Source organism: Dasypus novemcinctus, chromosome 23 (genome assembly GCF_030445035.2).
Source record: "Dasypus novemcinctus isolate mDasNov1 chromosome 23, mDasNov1.1.hap2, whole genome shotgun sequence".
NCBI lineage: Eukaryota > Metazoa > Chordata > Mammalia > Cingulata > Dasypodidae > Dasypus > Dasypus novemcinctus.
Window position 1 is genome coordinate 7,795,049 of NC_080695.1, and position 21,424 is coordinate 7,816,472.

The 21,424-nt window shown below is 61.7% G+C and overlaps 1 protein-coding gene across 7 annotated transcripts in view; it reads right to left on the reverse strand.

Annotated features, from left to right (window-relative positions):
* Nucleotides 1-1,157: 1,157 nt before the first annotated feature.
* Nucleotides 1,158-21,424, reverse strand: part of IQCE (IQ motif containing E) — an 80,377-nt gene continuing 60,110 nt past the window's right edge. For 4 of the 7 annotated variants that reach the window (XM_071211127.1, XM_058285700.1, XM_058285702.2 and 1 more), the window contains exons 17-23: nt 17,820-17,999; nt 14,147-14,170; nt 9,691-9,801; nt 9,255-9,370; nt 8,077-8,177; nt 7,164-7,274; nt 1,158-5,919 (exon numbers count right to left, since the gene is read on the reverse strand). In XM_071211127.1, coding sequence (XP_071067228.1) covers nt 5,732-5,919; nt 7,164-7,274; nt 8,077-8,177; nt 9,255-9,370; nt 9,691-9,801; nt 14,147-14,170; nt 17,820-17,999 — 831 coding nt within the window. In that variant the 3' untranslated portion in view covers nt 1,158-5,731. The remainder of the gene's footprint in view (nt 5,920-7,163; nt 7,275-8,076; nt 8,178-9,254; nt 9,371-9,690; nt 9,802-14,146; nt 14,171-17,819; nt 18,000-21,424) is intronic. The other 3 variants (XR_009182896.1, XR_009182897.1, XM_058285701.1) reach the window with 3 other exon arrangements.

The following is a 21,424-nucleotide window of genomic DNA, read 5'->3' on the forward strand; positions in this document are numbered from 1 at the left end:
GACTTCAGTTCCATTCGTCTATCCTTGTACCAGTACCAGTTTTTTTTTTAAAGGATTTTTATTTTTAAAGTTTATTCCTCCCCTCCCCCTCCCCGTCCTGCTGTTTTTGCTGTGCATCCATTCACTGTGTGATCTCCTGTATCTATTTCTTTCGGTCTTCTCATTTTTTCTCCTCTAGGATTCACTGGGATTTGATCCTGGGGACCTCTGATGTGGAGGGAGGTTCCCTGTCAGCTGTGCCACCTCAGTTCCTGGTCTCTGCTGCGCCTCACCCTGTCCCCTTTGTCTCTTTTGTTGCATCATCACCCTGCTGTGTGACCCACTTGCGCGGGCACTGTCTCGCTGCGCAGGCACTCGGCCCGCCCCGCGGGCACTGTCGCGCTGCTCAGGCACTCGGCCGGCCCCGCGGGCACTGTCGCGCTGCGCAGGCACTCGGCCGGCCCCGCGGGCACTGTCGCGCTGCGCAGGCACTCGGCCGGCCCCGCGGGCACTGTCGCGCTGCGCAGGCACTCGGCCGGCCCCGCGGGCACTGTCGCGCTGCGCAGGCACTCGGCCGGCCCCGCGGGCACTGTCGCGCTGCGCAGGCACTCGGCCGGCCCCGCGGGCACTGTCGCGCTGCGCAGGCACTCGGCCGGCCCCGCGGGCACTGTCGCGCTGCGCAGGCACTCGGCCCGCCCCGCGGGCACTGTCGCGCTGCGCAGGCACTCGGCCGGCCCCGCGGGCACTGTCGCGCTGCGCAGGCACTCGGCCGGCCCCGCGGGCACTGTCGCGCTGCGCAGGCACTCGGCCGGCCCCGCGGGCACTGTCGCGCTGCGCAGGCACTCGGCCGGCCCCGCGGGCACTGTCGCGCTGCGCAGGCACTCAGCTCGCCCCGTGGGCACTGGCTCGCTGCGCAGCCACGCTTTCTCTTCGTTTTCATCAGGAGGCCAGGGATCAACCCGGGTCCTCCCACATGGAAGGCGGAAGCTCTACCACTTGAGGCACATCCACTCCCCAGCTCCACAGTTTCGATTCCTATGACTTGGTTTTGGGAAGAGTGACTGCTCTAACCCTGTTCTTTTTCTAGACGCCTTTGGCTATCCAGGGCCCCTTGCAGTCCCATTTGAATTTGGGGATCGGTTTTCCCAAGTTACAAAAAAGACCACGGAACTCTGATAGAGATTGCGGTTGAATTTGTATATTGCTTTGGGTAATATCGACATATTAACAATGCTCTTCCAACCCATGAACGTGAGGCGTCTTGCCATTTATTTTGGTCTTAATGGGTTTGTTTTTTTAACGGGAGAGGCCTGAGCATGTTTAAAAACCAGCGGGGCTGAGTAAAGGCGGAGGAGTGAGGCTGGGGCACAGCACCTCCTTCTCCAGGGCCCAGGGGAGGAGCAGACATTAGGTGCGAGAAGACAAAGTAAAAAGCAGTGAACAAATAAGGAAAGGGGTTCGAGCTCAGTTTAAGGAAAAAGAGAAACCAACTGGAGGACTCCACAGAGACACAGGACGTGCCTTGACACTACGCCATCAAGTTGCAGGGGAGAAACCAAGGGCACAGAAATCTGAGAATGCCTGCTAGGACCGCCCCACTCCCCCCCATTTGCAAAAAACTCATTGTAGGGGTGAAGGCATATGGAGGAATGTTCCAGAATGCCTTTGGGCGGTAGAGGATGCACCCTCAGGCCATGCATTTTATGGAGCTCCACTCTACATGCCTGTGGGGGACAATGTGAAGTCTTGGGGTGGCCCTTGGTAGAGAAACAGCTCAGGGGCACACGGGAGCCCCCATCCGCAGCTACGGCAAGGTCCGAGGGAGCCTCTGGCCTGCAGAACTCAGCCAGGTGGGAAGCTGGGAGCGGCGTCCTCCCTCAGCGCAAACCAGAATGAGCAGCCCGAGGCAGCGCAGGCCGTGAAAACAGTCAGCTGGCCCAGGATGGCAGCTCCCCAGACAGACCAGTACCTCGAGCCAGACGCAAGCGCGCTGCCAGCCGGCCGACGCGGTGAGGACGTCGAGCACGGCCCGCCGGGCTCAGCCCAGGAGTGGGGCGCAAGCGCCAGCAGCTGCTGCCGCTCCCCGCCTTTTTCTCTTCAAGTAAAATTAAGTGTAATATTTAAACATCAAGTGGCCAGTATACACCTCAGTTCACAGTGGCAAACTTACTCATGTATTTGCTTGTCCATCCATCCATCCACCCATCCAACCGTCCATTTATAAACGCAGAGATGGCTGTGATATTTACCAAATGTCAACACGATTATTTCTAGGTGGAGGGATTGCGGGTGATTGTGGCTCCTCAACACTTTTCTATTATTTTTTCATATTGTGTTAGATATGGTTTATTTATTTATATGAAGTGCCATTTTAGAGAAGAAACGGCTCAGCTGAGCGTGCCAGCTGAGTGACTGGCATGTGGGAGGCCCCACAGCGGAGGGACGGAGGCTGGCTGGGGGGGGGGAACGAGGCAGGTCCCCCAGGGGGAACCCCAATTATCCTTTGGGGAAGAGGGAGCTGCCTGCTGCTGACGCCCCTTCTGAGCACGGTGCTGCGGGGCCCCTGTCCAGGCAGCAGGGCGCTGTTGGGAAAAGCCCCGGAGGCTGAAGGCAGAAGCAGGGCCACTGCCAGCAGGCAGGACGACGACCCTGGGCTCGGGCTCAGCCTCAGCAGCTGGCCCGGCTGTAAAACCTCACGTGCAAGCGCCGTCTGTAAAAACGCAGTCACTTAAAACTGGGTGGTGGTGGCACTGTGGACACGAACACACCACGGGCAGAAGCCACGGGCCAGCCTAACGTCACGCACACCGGTGCTCGTGGCTGGGGACGAGGACCTTCCGGGGGCATCACGTCCTGTACAGACTCCTCAAACCACTGTCCGAATCTCAACTAAGGAGCTCAAGGTGGCGTGGGCTGGAAAACCGTGTCTGACTTGAAACGTGGCCACAAAGCCATGAGGCAGCAGATGTGTGCGGTTTCCTGAGACCGAAGAATGTAGCACAGCAGCTTCTAAATTACCGTCTTACTTTACATGTGGGTGTAAATGTGTATCATCACACGGACAGAGCGCTAACCAGCTGACACTGGACTATTTCTTCCATACCTATAATAAGCCCGTATTTTCAGTGTGGCCAATTTCATTGCTGTCTAGAACTGCAGGTGGCAGAGTTTAGAGAGCTGTTAGTGTGCATGTGTGAGTTGTGTATGTGAGTGTGTGGGTCTGCGTGTGCAGGTATGTGGATGTGTGGGCTGCGTGTGCACGTGTGTGTGCATGGGGGGCACTGCCCGTTCAGGAGCCAGGCCTGGCAGCTGTGGGCACAGGTCTGCTGAGTCAGCTGCGGGGGGGTGGGCGGGATGGAGGTGGGTGGTCTGGGTTCTGGGTCACCTGCCAGGCCCACCCAGCTTGTGCTGAGCTTGTGGGGGGAGCATGGAGTTGTCCACACGAGCCACTGGCCAGCACCACCCAGTGGCTGTGGGGGCACGAAGGTGGGCTGGGGCCAGGGTTCCGGGGCCCCGCGCTGGCAGCCATGTGGAACGAGGCTCAGGCATCTCGCTCTTTGCAGCCCGACACTGGAAAGCCAACCCTGGAAACCACTCCGTGTGTTTCTGGTTTTGGCCATCTGTGTTGTCTGATTCGTAAGTATGCCTTCCCTGTTTTGAAAACAAAAAATAAACTGAGTTTGGAGAACTACTCGCCCCACACCCCTGTGTGAGTTTCTCCTGTGCGAGGAATGGAAATTCAGGGCTCGGGTGCTGATGCAGGTGTCGGCGCTTGCGGGTGGCCGGGAGCGGGCTGGGGACCCCTCCTGCCCTGGGCCCCTCTCCACCCCTCTGGGGCTGTCTCCTGGGGGCACCTCGTCAAGGGCAAGTTCAAGATCACAGCCTTGCTCCCCGGGCCCGGGCACCCCCTGGCCTCCCCTCCTGCTGGCGTGCCCAGTGTGCCAAGCCGGACGCCCTTGCAGCCCTGGCTCCCTGGGCCCGGCTTTGGGCCGCCCTGCAGCCACTGCTCTCTGGGAGGCAAAACCACAGGTGCAGCCAGCTGAGGTGGGTGCTGGCCTGCACAGGGCCCGCTGGCGGGCACCCTCACCAGAAGCTGCCGCAGGGCCGAGCGCTTGCTTTCACCAAGGAAGCACCTCTGCTTAGGAGCACCGACGGGAGAAGGTGCGCGCTGGCCGTCCATGGAGCATGCTCTCAGTCGCTGTGAGCCCGCAGCGCTGCCTGGGGCGGCGGCCCCTCGGGGGTCGTCTCCGGGTGCCGGGCAGCCCCTGCCCAGGCAGCCTGGCCCCAGGCACACCCTGCATGCCCTACCCCGAGGCAGGGAGGCCCCGGCCCCACGGCTTCTTAGGCCACCGGTTTCCAGTGGGGGGATGCGCTCTTCTGGAGGGAGCCCTGCCCGTCCTCTCCGGTCCTTGTCAGCCCCTGGGCTCTGCTAATGGTCAGCTCTGGCCAGCAGCTGCGCAGGCCAGCAGGGACTCAACCCAGCTACCAGTCAGCTCCGGGGGAAGAGAAAAGAAAGGTGACCGGGCGGCCCCCAAACCAAATGGACAAAAATTGAACACACGAGGCCCTGGCTGAACTTTCCTGGTTGGCTGGGTAAACAGAGGCAAGGCAGACAACGGGGCAGGGCCTCTGGCTGGCCCCGGCCACCCGCTGGACAGGAGACAGATGTGAAGCCACCCGCTCTCCCCGCCGAGGCGGCTGCTCGGGGCTGGGCGCCCGCCGGGTTCCTGGGAAAAGGCCGCGTTTGGCCCGTGCTGGAGGGCTTTGCCGTCAAGGTCGACGCTGGAGCGGGTGAGTGTCTGGGGTGGGGGTGGGGCACAGGGCTCACACCACCACTGGTGGGCAATGGGCGGACCCGCCGTTCGGCCTCAGAAAGACCCGGAGGGGTCCACCTGGGCTGGTCGAGCCCTGGAAGTCCTCCCCGAGCCTGAGGCTCTCCACGTTGACCCTCCGGACGGGCTGACCTCAACCCACCAGCCGACCGAGCACCGAGACCGCGCTCTAAAGGGGACGCGGCCACCACACGCGGCCGCTGACTTCTGGATGGGCACACCCGGCTGTGGCGGCAGGCAGCGGTGTAGAAGCTTCCGGATGCCAAGGTCTCCACGGGGCGACCACCAAAGGCTAAAGCACCGACCAGGGGGCTCTGGGCAGCAGCTTACGCCCTGCTGCACTTTGTTGCAGCTTCTGAGATTTTAATTTGCTTTCTTTTAAGGGTTAGCCTGCCGGGTGACAAAGTCCCACCCACAGTCCCTGAGGAACGGTGCTCCGGGGCAGGGTCCCAGGGGAGAAGAGAGCCGGGCCGTGGCTCTGGAGGTGGGGGAGGAGGGAGCTGGTGCACGAGAACCGGCGGCCCCTCAGCCCGGCCCCGCGCGCGTGACACCTCCCCGACCAGCCCTGTCTGTCTCCTGCGCAGAGTGAGGTCACCGGCGTGGAGGGTGCGACGTCAGGGCCGGCTCCTGGGGGGCGGCTGGCCCCACGTCAGGGCCAAGGGCAGGCCAGCCTCTGGCCGGGGCCCCGTTGATGCGCGACTCGGGGTGGGCAAGGCTGCCGCACTGAACTCGTAATTGTGAACTGCAGCCAAAGGCGAGGAAGGACGCCAGCACCCGGTCTCCCCAAAGAATAAAAGGAAGCCTTCGGGTGCCCAGAGCGCAAACAAGCTAACAGCACACGAGAGAGAGTCCAGCGGGGGCTGCGTGTTAGGGGGGCTCTTCCTCTCCTTACAAGGTACACCGTTTTCCAGGCTGAGCGGTCACGTGCTCGGGAGCGGGCGCGCACCCTGGCCGTGTCCGGAGGAGCCGCCCGAGGGCTGGCCGCGGAGCCGGGGAGGGGAGGCGGCTTTCTTCCCGGGCAGCGAGGGGGAGATGACGTCGTCGGAGTCGTCGGAGTGGACGTCATCCAGGGGCGGGGTGGTGGCGGGCGGCGGCCCCGAGGGAGGCTCTGTAATGAACCGAGGGGTCAGCGGCTCGGAAGGTGCCCGTAGCCCGCGGCAGACCCGCCGGGCAGCGAGCCGCGGACACGCGGCAGGGCCGAGGCGGGCAAGGCCTTGGAGCCGCTCGCCTGCCACGAGGCCCGCCCGGCTCCGCCTGCCTCCCGGCTCGGCCATCCCCAAAAAGCAGGGCCGGGGAGCTGCGCCTCTCCACGCCGAGGAAGCTGCGCCGCGATGCGCCCGCACCGTCCCCGAGCCGGGCCTGGGGGCCGCGGCCTGCTGCAAAGCGCCGGTGCAGCACCTGCGAGCTTTCGGGGTGCTCGGCCACCCCCCACTCACCCCGCCTTCGTCTTTCCGTCTGCACACCTCGAACCTCCCCCTGGCGCTGGCGTGGGGCGCCCGCTACAGACCCAGCGGGAAGGGAGGCTCACGCTGGCTTCCCGGGGCTGGGGGGGGGGGCAATGGGTCAGAAGGGGGGGGCCGCAAATGGGAATCGGGGGCTCCTCCATCTCAGAGAAAGGGCCTTGCTCCAAGAGCGTTTTAAAGATGAAGTGAAAAGCAACCCATCGCAGGTTTAAGACAGAGGAGGAGGGAAACAGCCATTCAGCTACGCCTCAGACGCAGTGACTGCGTCCTTTTTTTCCCCCGGTAACATCCAAGAAAATTAATAGTACATTGAAGCCTTAAGAAATTAAAAACATCAGTTTTCAAGATGTCCCATTTCCCCCTCCTTTTAAAAGCACTCCCCCACGCCCGTCACAGGCTGGAGCTGCCCGGCCTCCACTTCCCACAGGCGAAGGCACAACACAAGCGGCACCTGGACGGAGCTCGCGGGAACTGCAGGCGTGAGCGTGAACCTGCCGCTGAGTGAGAGGAGAGGGGCCTGCGTGGACACCGGAGCCCGGTCAAGGACGGGTGGCGCGCAGGGCCGGCGAGGGGCCGGGGGGCCCCTGGCTGCCTCCCCTGCACTGGCTGAGCTTTACGGGGCAGCGTGGAGAAGAGCAAAGCTCAGCCCTGCCCAAGCTGGAAAAGGACGGAAGAGGGCGGAACGCGACTTCAAACCCGGACGTTTACAGGTCCGCCCTGGGGTCTGACCTCTGGCTCGTGGCCCCCAAGGGGAGGGGAGGGGAGGGCAGGGTGGCTGCCACCAGGCTGGGGCAAGCACAGGGTCAGCGCCTGCTCGGCCAGCCCGTGGCGCGCCCCCCACAGCTGAGGTCCCGGCCTTGCAAGGGCCTGGCTCGGCCCCGGTGCGCACCTGAGCAGGGCTGCGGGGCTGCTGGCGCTGCCCGCTCCGACAGCCTCGGCTCCTCCTGGGGGGCTGGCTCCCCTGCGGCCCCTCGGCCGCTCTCGCCGCTGTCTTCCTGAGCTGAAGCGACAAGTACGTCAGAAGCACCAAGGCTGTGTCGAGGACGGCGAGACATACTGCGCCTCATCCATCTCCTTCTTGCCCTACAATTTTCTTGGTTTGGAAAAACCGGTTTCTCTTCTGGCTTCCTGTTGCGCACCCTTACCTGGCTGCTGGGGCTCCGACCCTGCGACCTAAGAGCTGAGTGTGAAACACCCCCGAGGCCCGGCCGCTGACTCAGCACCCCCGCAGGCCCCACGACCACCCTTCCTCGGCTGGCAGTCCTAAGAGTGACGACAGGACTTCTGCTCATTTTACCATCACAGTCATCGCCCAAACAGGCAACATGGACTGTTTCTGAGCACAGCGTACGGCAGGCAGGGCCTGCGGTCCATGTGCAGAGTCAGACTTTGCGAGCTGAGAGCCTGTCCAGCCCCATTCTCCACTTTGCCTATCAGGAAACCGAGGCCCAGGGGAGGAAGGGCCCGCGGTTGCACCGCTGTAAAATGTTGTTTTGTGCAGGCTTTTCCGTAAACCTGCAACTTCTCTACTAAGAAAAAGAAGGAAAGAAGTCCCCGAGGCTGCAGTGCCCAGTGTGCGGCAGGGGTGACGGGCTGGGGCGCGCGTTGCCGGCAGGATGCTTGGGCATCGGGCGGGGCCCAGGGAGGAGGGGGGCACCGAGGGGCGTCGGGGCGCACAGCACAACTGAGTCTGTGGGTGGTTAAGATGGGAAAAGCTTTCCTGCCCGAGCGAGGCAGCTCTTCCAGCTTAAAACTCAGCACCAGCTGCCCCTGCACCCCATTTAAAGGTGAGATGGAGTTACCGGGAGAAGCTGCGAGGAGCGGGGCGGCGGCTCCCCGGCACGCTGCGGAAGCACTCCGCGGCCTGGGAGGGGCTGCAGTGGCCGTCCTTCCGCTGGGAGCACTGCAAGAAAAAGAAAAGCACCAGCTGCTCCTGGCTCTGAAGGGGCGCTGCGCAGGCAGCGGCAAGCCCTGAGCCAGGCCACGCAGCGAGCCCGGGGCCTCCGAAGCCGGCTGGCCGGGAGTGCCGCAGGCCCCCGCCCGCGCCCCCTCCCGCGCTCCCGCCGGCCTCTCGCCTCTCAGCAGCCCCGTCTGAACTGGGCCCCAGTGGCTGCCCGGGGCTGGGCCCAGCGGGCTGGTAACAACCGCCCGGCTCACCACCCTCCTGGCTGTGGCCACTGGCACCAGGGAGGGAGGAGTACATGTGCCAACGGGCTGTGCCCGCTAAGGGGGCATCAGGACTGTGACATCCTGGCTTGGTCTGGCTCTCCTTTTGCAGAGAGAAACTGAGACTTAAAGACTAATCGACCTGCCATTGCCCACCCCGCAGCCTGAGAAACAGAGACGTGGGGGGCAAGAGGGGCCCCTGCGGTGAAGCTGGGAGGGGAGGTAGAGGAGCCCGAGTTTCCCAGAGCACCAGCCCTGGTCCTGGCCCACTCCCCAGGCCTGCAGCAGCCCCGTTCTCGCGTTCTCTGAGACCCTCTTTTTGCTTTCTTCCACTCTTGGCTCAGCGGGCTTCTGTGGGTTTCTGACTTTTTCTACCACGAGTGTCCTCCTCGACACACGGGCAGCTCGGGTGGGAAGGCTGCTGCGTGGCACTAGTGCTGCTGCGGGGAAGCCTGACAGCCCGCCACGGCGCTGAGCCCTGGACGGCGTTCTTCGAAAAGGGCCGAGTATCAGCGCCGACGTCTACCAGGCCTCAGACTGACGGTGCCTGAACCCAAGGGCATGTCGACTCCTGTCTGATTTCTCCCAGGAGGAAGAAGCCAACCTGTCTGGCGTCTTCCGGAGGGTCCTGCTGCTGCGGCAAGTCCCCTCTGCCGTCCCCTCGCTATGGGAAAGCCCGGGGGGGCTCGCAGGCAGCAGGGCTCTGGGCTGGCCCCACCTTCTGGCAGGAGGGCACCTTCTGGCAGGAGGGCTCCCGCCTAGGGCCTCCTGGACACAGGACACAGCCTGCCGTGAGCCAGCCGCTCCCACTCACCTCTGCCAGGTCCGAGCCAGGTGGGCCCGGAAGACCGACTGGATGACGGTGATGGCCTCCTGCTCGGCGCACGCCGCCTGCGAGGTGGGGCTCTGCGCACCGGGCGCCGGGGAGCCCTGCAACACAACGGTGGGGTGCGAGGCTCGCTCGCGGTGCTCCGCCCACCCTCCCGAGGGGTGCTGGCCAGCACCCGGGTCTCGAGCCGCCTTGTTCTCCAGCACCTCCAAGCGCTAGAGGCTCCGGAGCCAAGTCCATCAGGGCTGCTCTAGGGCATACCCGCTCCGGCTTTCAGTGGCTGTGGGGCAGGTGCAAGCCACACCTACTGGGCGGCCTAGGACCCGGGGAACGAAGGACGCCCGTATGGGACTTCCCCGATGAAGGGGGTACAGGAACGGGGGGAGAGGTGCGGGCCTGGGTCTGCCTGCTCGACGCTTACCCTACTCGGGACGCGTGGCATGCTGGGAGATCCTGCGCCGCATGCGCTGCCTGACAGCAGCTTTGCCCGAGCTAGATGTCCCCTGAAAGCTGCCTGCAGCACAGTCGCCGCCTGGCAGGGAGAGGGCAGAGAAGGGGGTTAGTTCGCTGGCGCAGAGGGAAGGAAGGTGACTACAGGAGACTCCGCAGAGAGGCGGCCGGCAGGGAGGCGCTGCCCTGGCCTGCGTAGCCCCAGGCTTGTTCTCGACCGCCCCAGCCTCTCCTGGGAGCCGCAGGCCGGTCCTTGGGAGGCCACTTACAGGTGTCTGAGCCCTTGGTAAACTGCACCTCGGGATTAAAGCATCGTCTTGTTGAGTGCAATTCAACTGAGCTGCTGGTCTTAGCCAACCGTTTACACATAGTGATGTTTTCCTGTTGAAATATTTTATCCTCCATAGAAAGTTTCTTCTCTCTCATAAGCTTTCCACATACATCATCTAAAATCCAGCGGGGTCCCTAAATGAACTACCCTTTGACCTTGATCTAAGTGACTTCCTCAAGCAGCATGCCTGCATGCTCTGTCGGTTATGAAACCAGTGTTCCGTAGGTAGGGACAGGACTCTTTCCCCGCACAATGCAACTCTGCACAACCCTGTCGAGTCCTGATTAAAACACCACAGCTGGACAGAGGGCTTGCAGCAACTCCAAGAGCCCCGCAAAGCAGCACGCTGAGCCCCATTTCAACACGAGCTAGTGGTCTAGCCACTGCTGGAAGAACTCACGGGAGGAAAACAGTTTTCAAAATGCAAGGGGAAGGGAATGCCATGAACAAGGGTTGAGGGAGCAAGTACAAAAAAGGAAGGCGAGAGAGTGTCAGCTGATAAGGACGAACAGCCCACTAAGAGCGCAGAGAACATTCAGACCACCCAGAAGATGCACAGCCGACAAGGGTGTCGCCCCTAGCTGGAGGGACGTAGAGGACACCAGCCGGACCGGCAGGGAGGGGCCGGGGGCCTCGAGGGCTGGGGCTGGGCCAGAAGCCTGGTCAGCTCTCAAGTGCTTTCTCTCCGAAACCCCTCGACAACCCTAGCAGGTGGGCCCCACCCACACTGCCGCTTTTTGAAGAAGGAAACTGGGCTGCAGCGCGGAGAGGAAGCGCGTGGCCTGGAGCAGCGGGGTGAGAGCCCGCAGGAGCCGAGCTGCCCTCCCGCACACCTGGCAGCTGCCTCCGTGCCCACCCCCGCGCACGTGGCCCCCCTCCCCTCACAACAGCCCCTGAGTGGACGTGAGGAAGCTCAGGCTTGGGGAGGAACTGGAGGAGGAAGGCAGACAACGGCTGGCACCGGGGACTGTGGCCTCTACGCGCTGTCCACAGGCCTCTGGGGAGTCCCACGCCTGCCCACTCACTCACAACCTAACTAGAGACCATGTGCCACGGTCAAGCAGTGCGCCAGGAAGAGGAAGAGAGGGGGCCTGTCGCCACGACCTCCCACTCCAGTGGGGGAGGTGACGCCAGGCAGGGGGCAGCGTGTGAAGACGCAGCGTGGGCGTAGGCGGGAGCGAGACGGGCCCGGGGGTCTCGGGGCCAGTCGTGGCGGCGGCGTTCCGGAAGAGCAGGAGGAAGCGGGAGAGCCGTGCAGATGCAGAGAAGGGGCCTGTGGCAGGCGCGGCCGAGGGCAGGCGCAGCTCCACAGTCCCACGGGAGGCTGGGAGGCCGACTGGCTGGGGAAGGAGTGGCGCAGGCAGCTGGGGAGCACGGTGGGGGGAATCAGGTCAGCCCTGAGCCATGACAACCGCACCTGACGTGGTCACAGGAGCAAACATCCCTGCTCTTAGGAAATGGACACGGAAGTACGAGGGGTAAAGGAGCACGACGCGCATGACCTGCTCTCAGATGTTTATGACACGGACAGACGGACAGGTGGTGGTTGGATGGCAGGGGCGGCTGGTGCATCTGGGTACAGGGGGTTGTTGAGTTCTCCACGTGGGGTTTGTAGGACTTCTGCAACTGTCCTTAAGTTTAAAATTACTTCTAAAGAAAAAGTTAAACAACGAAGCAAGCCATGGCGGGGAGGGAGCGTGGGCCGGGGGTCTGCCACGGGGCTGGAGGGGGCTGGGCCCGTGCTGGCCGTGGTGAGGCGGAGGCGGCTGGAGGCGCTCGCGGGGGGAAGTGAGGTGCAGCCGAGCGGAAGCATGCACAGGAAGGCGGCAGCTGCAGGGGCGCGGAGCCGAGGGCGTCGTGGTTTCCTCGATGCGGGAGCTGTGACAGGGCGCCTGTGCCGTGACGGGAACGACACGGGCAGGAAGGAAACGTCAGCGATGCCAGAGGAAGAGGGGTGACCACGGGGCAGGGCCGGGGCGGCGCTGCGGTGCGCCTGGAGGGCCCCACATTCTAACAGGGGGGGCGAGGAGCCCGGGGTGGGGTAACGATGGGGCGCTCCTTTCTTATTAAACCGTGGTAAGAACCACGTGACATGGTATTTGCCTTTCAGCCCACGCAGGGTCCAGCTCAGCGGCAGGGAGTGCGCTCCCAGTGTGGGGGCAACCACGGCCTCCGCCTGTTCCAGAGCTCCCCCCGTGCGGGAGGAAGCCCCGGCCCGTCAGCCACTGCCTCCCGCCCGGGCAGCCACGGCCCCTGCGCCTCTCGGGGCCTCTCGCATAAATGGGCTCGTGCAACATCCCCTGGGGGGCGGACCCCATTTTGTCGGACACTGGGGCTGCTTCCGCTCTCAGCTCTCGTGAGTAGTGCTGCAACGAACATGGTGGACGCGTGCCTGAGCCCCTGCGCTCGCCTGGCCTGGGTGGTGCGCAGAGGTGGCACTGCGGGTCTTCTGGTCATTCTGTGTCTTCCACAGCAGCCGGCCCGCCCACACGCCCTCCAGGGGCTGTCGGGGTCCTGACTTCTCCACGGCCGCCTTCTTTTCTGCTTTCTTGGCTGTGGCCACACCAAGTGGTGTCCCCTGAGGCTGGCAGGTCTCACGACTGCTGCTATTTCTCGGTGAAATAAGCAGCAGTGCTCTCGGGCGCGCGCACTGGAGGTGGGGGGATTAGCGACCTGAGGCCAGGCCCAGCACCGAGAGTAGTTTTGGGGAGCAGGTCCCCAGCGACGCCTGGGCAGGGCCGACCAGCTGGGCTCCAGGCTGGGTGCCGCTCAAGGGTCCTTCCAGGCCCTCACCAGGGCTGGCCCCGACGAGGGCTCATCAGGGATGGGCTGCCGGAAGGGTGGGGCCAGCGTGGACGGTGATGGCGGCCGTGGGGTTGGCGCTCCTAGCACAGTGGGGCCGGCGTGGGGTGGTCTGGGAATTGCCGGCGTGGGTGAGGCATGGCGGGAACAGGAGGGAGCCAGACGGACACCCGAAGTGGCCACTGGGATGAGGACGGCCGTGTCCCCGGTACTGTGGCTGGGGGCCGAGGACCGGGCCACCCGAAGGGTGTGGGCCAGGGAGGAGGCAGGTGGGGCCGGCTCCTGAAGGGGCTCCTGAAGGGGCTGGCCGAGGACGGGTCAACGGAGGGCACTTTCGGGGGGGGGGGGCATCTGCAGCCAGCAAGCGGCCAAAGGGAGGCTCGTGCCAGCGTCAGAGCTGGAGGCCCGGCGGCAGCGCCCCCTGGAGTGCGCAGCGCGCCGTTCCACATGTGGCCTGTCCTCCCTGGCCCCTGCAGCCTCCGGGAGGCTGGGGACCCTCCGGCCGTGTCCTCACCAGCTCTCGAGAGCCCGCAGCGTCGGGCACGCAGCAGCCTGGGAAGAGCGTCCGAGGAGAGTGGGGAGCCGTGGACACGGCCTGCCCAAGCTTAAGGAGGAAATCCAACCACAGCCATCAGGCCACGTCCTCCCTGGGCTGCACATCGTGATGTCGAGGCCCTGGGCTCAGGCGCTGCTGCAGGGCAAGGGCTGCCATCCACAGCGCGCGCCTCGTGGCTGGTCCCGGGAGATGGGGGCACGCCCGCTCCCCCACGGCCTGGAGCGGAACTGCCGCCCTTACCGGGACCCCAAGAGAAGTGGGGAGAGGCCGAGGGCCGTCGCAACAGGGCAGAACGTCCGTGCTCACCCGCCGCCCCCGTCGCCGGAACAAACACGCTGCCTGCGTCGGGGCCACCCCTGGTGCAGCCTGCTGCCCAGGAGGCCCCTCCTCGTCCTCAGCCTGCAGCCAGCCCAAGGCTGTCCCCTCCCTACACGCCCCCGCTGGATGCCCACGGAAGCAGCTGAGCCACACGTCCCGGGCCGGGCAACGCGCGGGCCTATGCGTCCCCAGGTCCTTGAGATGCTCCACAGCGCCCGGATCAGAAGCTGCTCAGAGGCCGCGTGAGTGAGTGGGTGATGCCAGTCACAGTGATTGTATTTTAAACGCAAGCTGGGGTCCGGCCTGACTTCGTGACACCAGGCGTCTAACGGGGGTTCTCTGAACACTCCCCACTGCTCCGCCCAGTGAAAATACTCTGCTCTTTCACGCTTTACAACTGGTAAAACCACCCTCGCTTACCTCGTCCAGAGCCGCTTCTCGTTTCTGAAATAAAGAAATAAACATGAATCACGGCGAGAAGGGCGACTCTTGCACCCCAGCCTCCGCCCCGTGATGTCAGCGTGGCCGCGGCGTCCACGGGGAGCAGGCAGCGGGGGGAGCAGGCAGCAGGGGCTCGGCCTCCTGCCCCGTCTTGCTCTCCCTGGCAGGCTCCCTGGCCACACAGCCTGAGCCCCGGATCCCGAGCGGGACGGCAACTTCCCCAGGGCAGCGGTCGCCCTCGGCCCACGGCCTCCGGCCGCTGTGCACAGCTCTCCGCCACAGGGACCCGGCTGCGACGACGGCGCGGTGTGCTGTGGTTGTGGGAAGGCTGCCCTCGCCGCACCTGCTGGTGTGGCCGGAGGGTCCCCCTGAGGGAGCCCCGACGCTGGCTCCCAGGTCAGCCATCACCACCAGCACCCGGCGGCGTGGAAAAGAGCTTCTCAGGCTACATCCGCAAGACAGCGATTCAGAACCGCCATGAGGCGCGTTTTTATAGACGGAACGAAGGCCCAAGGCCTTTCCACGGGGGAGCTAAGAGATGGCCTGGCAGGCCCACTGGGGACACGCTCGCCGCCGGCCACTGCTCGGTGTCACCAGAGGGGACGGGCTGAGCTGTCGGGCAGGACAACGGGCACCAGGACCAGCAGGGGTGAGCAGCAGCCACCGGAGAAGTGAAGGAGGCATGTCTGCTGGACCAACGCTCAGGGCGGGGTAAGATGGCCTCGAGCGGCCGACAGCACAGGCACAGGCAGGCTGGGAGCACGGGGAGCGCCAGGGGAAACCGAGGAAGCGGACCGGGCGCAGCTTGTCACTGCAGCCCTCGGCTGAGTCGGCGCTGGGTGCTGGCTCCCGGGGGCGCTGGGGCGAGGGGCTGGGCCCTCAGCGCCCGGCCTGGGGAGGCAGCAGCTCTCCTCACTTGCTCTGAGTCGAGAGGCTGAGAGCGGAAGGGGACGCCGAGGCCACCGAGACCCCACAGTGTGCCCAGGCTCCCGGGTTCAATCACGTGGCCTTTCCGGGCATCCGCTCAGACAGAGCTCAGCCGAGGCAAACATTTTTGGACTCTTGAGTTCTTTTAAAGCAGACCCTGAAATGCAAAGGTCCAATCCTCACGTTCGGCTTGTGGGAAAGGGAAGTGGAAGCCGGGTGGGTGGTGAGGCGTGAAGGCCGGGGAGGACCTGATGGGCGGGTGCCTGGGCCAGCTCTGACAGCACCGGGTTTGCATTTTCTTCCTAACGAGCAAAGGGCCGACAGAGGAAAGGCGTGAGGGAGAGAGGCTCAAGCAGCCATGGCCTTCCTAAGAGCCTTTGGCTTGCACGTGGCCAACTCCGGGTGCAGGCAAGGAAGGCACAGGTGCTTGGGGCATCTCGTTGTGCCAGAAAAGGAGGACGCTCTCGGCCAAACAGAAGCCGCGGGCCCCAGAGCAAAGCCCTCTATGCCCACAATTTGGGACAAGTGGAATGTTAAAAGAAAGGGCTGCAGCTAATGTTAAAAAGACCAAATAATGACCAAGTGTGTCCACAGTAAGCCAACCCCACCGAAGAGGAGACACGGCTCGCCGCCTCTGGAGGTAACTGGAGCAATGCCTTACGCTGACATCAGAACGTGCTCAGTACCTGAAGGGAAAGGACGAGGCAGTTACCTGCCTTTGCAAGAGCAACTGCACCCCCGGGTGAGGAGGAGAAACCCTTTACAGAGGACTGCCAGCGGTGAAGCGGGAGGCCTGGCGGCCCTGGAGAGTCGCCCTCCAGCCATCCCCCGAGACGGCAGACTCAGACGAGGGTCCGTAAAGGCTGCTAAGACCACCAGGAGGAAGCGCGGGAAGAGGCGTTCACAGAGGACCGGGCCGGCACGCTACAGCTCACACACTGGCTGGGAAGGGAGGTGAGTCTCTGCAACGGCAAGACCTAGCGGTCATGACCAACCAAAGGGGCAAAGCTGCAGGCCAGGGAGGGTGCCTGACGCTCAGGGCCAGACACGATGTGGCGTCACCGCGTCGCCTCGAGTCCGGACGTGATATGGCCTTCCCGATGTCCCTGTGATAACCTGGCCCTCATCAAGCCCGAAGACCTAATTTACACTCTACAGGAAATAAAGAGGATAGAGGAAATGTAACAACACTGGGGGAAACAACTGGACAAATCCAGAAAGGGGAACATTCTAGAAGTCACTGGTCTGCTCTCTTCAAAAAGAAAATGTCTTTTAAAAAAGGAAAAAAGTTGGCAGCTTTGTAAACTAGACTAAGGTTTCAAACAACCAAACATGATGCTTGGACTGGACCTGAATCGAAATCCAGCCTAGCTGCGTCTTGGTCTCTAGCATTCTCGGGACATTTGGGGAAACTGGAATGTGAAGGGGATTTCAGATGATATTATGACGTTATTGTTCATTTTCTTAGGTGAGATCATCGAACTGGGAAGTAGGAGAAGGTCTTTATTCTTAGAAGACATGCTGAAGTTTCATGTTTAAACCTTACTTTCCAGCGGTTCTGGAGAAACCAGAACCATTTATAAAGCACTGATACAACAAACACAGCTAACTGTTAACTACTGTGACATGAAGGTGGTGAGCAAGAATCAGTATAACATATTGTCAAATCCACCATACTTTCACCTTTTATGTTTTAAAAATTTTCATAACGAAGGTTAAGAAGAAAAAATGCTAAAAAATTCCAAAGGCGACCTGCTGGAGCTAAGAGCTCAGCCAGTGGAGAACAGCACAGCTTGGTCTGGTTCTGATTTTTCACCAGGGAACAGTCAGTGAAGCGTCTTACGATCCCGAGCGAGTCTTTAAAGCATTTGGCTCATCTAAGGAGACGCTGTCCTTTAAGGACTGAAGCCTCGAGGTGTATGTGCGCGCGAGCCACCTCGGCGCCGAGAGAGCAGTTCCGTTCCTCCGAGAGCACTGGCAAGCGCCCTGGCAGCTCCGTCAGTCACCCGCTCGGCCCCATTTGGCGAGCACGGGGGACACGGCGCACACACAGCTTCTCACACTCCCTGCGTTCGACACTCGTGCTCTGCTTTGAGGGGACGTCCTCCAGTCCTGTTAGTAAGGAGCAGCCTGCCAGGGCAGATTTCTCCTGGGCCAGATCTAACAGTCCGTGCCCGAGGTGCCTGCCCCAGGGAGCCCTGGCCATGAGGCCGCTGGGGGACCTGAAACACCCCCAGTCAACGCGGAAGCTACTCCCGAGGTCTCGTGTGTCCACGCGGGATGGGTGTGTGGGGGAGCGCAGTGCTGCCGGCTGGGAGCCGCCCCCCAGCCCCGCCCAGCCCCCCGCGCCGTGTGTGGATGGGCCCAGGTGCGCTCACAGGAGGTGTGCGGGAACAAGTCCTGGCCTTTCTCCATCTGGCCACGGAATCCTGCCTGCTCGCGCCTGCCACGTCCCCCTTTCCTTGGCGGCAGGACTAGGTGTTCCCTCCATGGTGGCACCGAGCACCTCTCTCCGTCCCCCTCACGCTCACGGCACCTGCCGCATTGCGTTACAGGACCTGCCCTGGAGCCTGGCCCCCCCCAGCACTCAAATGTGGGCTGAATGACTGCATGGAGAACGGAAGGGCTGCTGCTGCGGGAAGAGCGATCCCCGGTGCCAGAGCCACGCTGGCGCCAGCGGGAGGAGGGGTCCGCCCCGCGGACTCGGGGTCTCCGGGGGGCTCACCTTGTGTCTGTGCGCCTTCCACCGGCTCTGAAGGAGCCTGGCAGCCTCCTCTCTTCTCCGACCTTCTTGCCCGCCAGCGCAGCGGGACGAAGGCGAGGGACACGACTCCCCTGAGTCTGGCTCAGCGTCCTGCTGGGTGCGACTGCTGGCAGGATGGGAGGCTGGGGGCTCTTCTGGGGCCTGCGGGAAATTCAAGGCACAGGGGGATGGTTATGTGCCGGCAGGCAGGCCCTGGCAGGCACGGGGCAGACTGCAGCCTCTGCTGGGCGCACGTCCTCACCTGGGGGAAGCCGCCCTGTGCTGTCCAGCCGTGCCGCACGGCAGAACTCTCTGGAGAAACCACGTTCAAGCTCGCAGACGGCTTGAAACACGGTCTCCACCTTGCGCTCTAAACTCTCTGGAAGACTCTCCCAGGAGGAATGCACAGGAGAGTACTGGGATGTCTGGAAGGAGCTTTTCATATGGTGTAATATGCATTCCAAAATCAGCGAAGGTTTATATTTGCAAGGATAATCATCTTATTCTTTTGGGTCCTATCATTTGGTCTCTTTTAATTTAATATTGTATTACAAAAATGGAATTCCTGGGATTGAGCACATTTTATTTCTAGCTTGATTTTTCAGGTGGGAAGAAGCAAAAATTGCTCTTATGAACACCAAAATGACACTAATTTCTGCCACCTATGGGTCCAAATCTATTATAAGGACAGCTCTCCATAAAAAACAACAACAACAACAAAAATACAATACTCCCCCAAAGAAAAATTCATAGGAAATTGGAGGATTTTTCTTTCTCCCTTTAGAAACTGGAAACCCTCCCCTGATGGACTGTACACTTTGAATGGACTGTACGGTCTGTGAATAGATCTCAGTAAAACTGCTTTAAAATGCAAACTGGAGACACACGTTGCCGGGAAAGCCCTCGCCCAGAGGGGTGAGAAACTCCTAGGACCCTACCCCTGGGCCAGGGCCTGGCTGCGGCCTGGGGCCTGCTGGAAGGGTGCACACCCCGGCAGGTGGCCGGCTAACTCGGCCTCTCGGGCTGCGCCAAGGGCTGCTCGCCGAGGTTTCCTGCGCAGAGCCTCGACAATCCCCTTTCCTTACCCTATTACTGCAGCCCTTGCCTCCCTCCTCCGGTCCTAAGTCAGTGTGGGGTCCACGGCTGCGGGCTACCAAAGGTAGTCAGCTGGCAGAACAGGAGGCTGCCAACGACGCGGGGGACAGCGAAACGGAGCTGCTGCACCCCACCCGCTCCGCGGGGACCCCGGCTGCTCACTATTACTAAGGCGGCAGCCCCTTCCTCAGTTTAGAACAGCACCGAACGCTCCCCACTGTACCGTTCTTCTTTACTTTTAAAATGGAAATATTTTAAGAAGGGGAAAAAAACAAAGCTTATGCTTCTTATTAAAAATGCAGACAATGCTAAAAAATACAAAAAGAAAGTAAAAAAGCACTTAGCCCTCCACACAGAAACAGCCTTATTTTGGCAGGCCCTCTAGGCATCTTTTCTGGGTCTAATTTTTTTTAGTGAAACGGGGTCTTGCTATATAGTGGGCACGGGGTCAGGTTGTTGGCATTTTCCACCCCAGCGAGCGCAGAGCCACTGCCTCCTCCGCTCTCCGTGCACAGCGCCTCCCTCTGCCCGCCAGCAAGGCTCCCCAAGCACCCGTCACTGCATCTTGGCAGAGTCCTCCTCTTTTTTTTTTTTTAAAGATTTATTTATTTATTTTATTTCTCTCCCCTTTTCCCCCGCCCCCGACCCCAGTTGTCTGTTCTGTGTCCATTTGCTGTGTGTTCTTTGTCCGCTTCTGTTGTTGTCAGTGGCATGGGAATCTGTGTTTCTTTTTGTTACGTCATCTTGCTGCATCAGCTCTCCGTGTGTGCGCCGCCACTCCTGGGCAAGTTGCACTTTCTTTTGCGCTGGGCGGCTCTCCTTATGGGGTGCGCTCCTTGTGTGTGGGGCTCCCCTACACGGGGGACACCCCTGCGTGGCACGGCACTCCTTGCATGCATTAGCACTGTGCATGGCCAGCTCCACACGGGTCAAGGAGGCCCAGGGTTTGAACCGCGGACCGCCCATGTGGTAGACGGACGCCCTAACCACTGGGCCAAGTCCGCTTCCCAGTTCCTCCTCTTTTGTAGACTCTATTTCTGGAAGAAAAGTGGGAAACCTCCTCTCATTTATAGGAACACAAAATCTTAAGGCCACACAAGAAGAAGATGCCAAAATAAAAAACATCGAGTGTCGTCTTGGCACCAAGCAAAATCCCCATGAGTCAAGAGCAGTAGAGAGAGTGATTCAGGCTGCCATTCCTGGAGAAGTGCCAACAGCGCCGTTGGAGTCTCGGCTGATAGGGCCACTCTGCGTGTGACCGAGCAGGGGGGTTCAAATGCCCAATCACTGAAAGCAGCACGGAGGGAGTGGCCATCCCCAAGGGCCGGTGGCATCCATGCTAGACCCTTCCAGATGCTGGAGTCAAGTCGAAAGGAGTCGAGACTGCACAGCGAGGGTGAGTCTGCACAGGGCCCTCCGCCCTGGTTCGACACTGCCCGTCACTGCACAGGCTCGAGTCAGGGCCCAGGTGCCTTTCTGATTCCAAAGCAGCTGGGCGATGAGAAGGCAGGACAAGCCTGTCTTTCTTTGACGTTCAGGGTCTACAGAAAAGCTGAGCAGGCCCAAGACAGGGAGGGGTCTCCAAAAGCCAGGTGATCCCCACCAACGATGTCGTCGTTTCCAACGCTGCCATGTGTGGCAAGAATTTTCCTCCCTAAGAAATATTTGACTTTGAGTAGCAAGTTTTCCTAACAAGCAGAAGCCTCTCCGTTCGTCGCTGACGCCACCAGAAGCAGACAGGAGGCCCCGGTCAGGAAGCCGCTTGTGAAAGAGCCCAGCGAGGACCTGAGGCGTGGAGAAGCGCGGACACCTGTCCTGTGGGATGCCTCACCGAGTCGGCGGGCGTGGGCGTGGCCCCAGGAAGGCCCGGCTGGCGGCCTGCCCGTCTGGTTAGAGGGCTCCCACCACGCAGAGCACGGCCCCTTCCACAAGGCCGCACGGGGCTCTGCGTCGCCGAGAACTGCCGAACCGCCGCTGAGGTCAGCACGCCAAGCACACTCGCCCAGCAGCAGAGGACGGAGAGCGGGCGGCGCTGCGCAACACAAGCGCCGAGTCAGCCGGGCGGCGTGCAGGGGAAACCCCAGTTTGCGTGTACTGGGCAAAACCCATTTTTCCTGACTAAGCAGCAGCCCTGTGGCTAGTCTCAATTTTTAGCTAGAAATGTGCAAAGCTTTTCCAAATTCTCTAACTTTCAGCTCTTCTTTTCTCTCTTGTGCCAGAGTTGTACACAGTCTCGTGGCTGCTTTAAAGAAGCTGATGCCCTTCCATGAAGAATCCACAAAATCAACCAGCCTCATAAGAGGACAGCCGGTCCAGGTTGAAAATAATTTTACTGTCAACTACTAGTGCGTCTCTGCACCCTCGTTAGGCCCTCTCCTGGAGCCACTGACGACCTCTGCGAGAACCCCTGCTAGCCAGGTAGAGGCAGACTTGCTGGCTCAAGGTGCTGCCACGTGAGACCGACACCCTGGTGGCCCCTCCACGGAGGACTC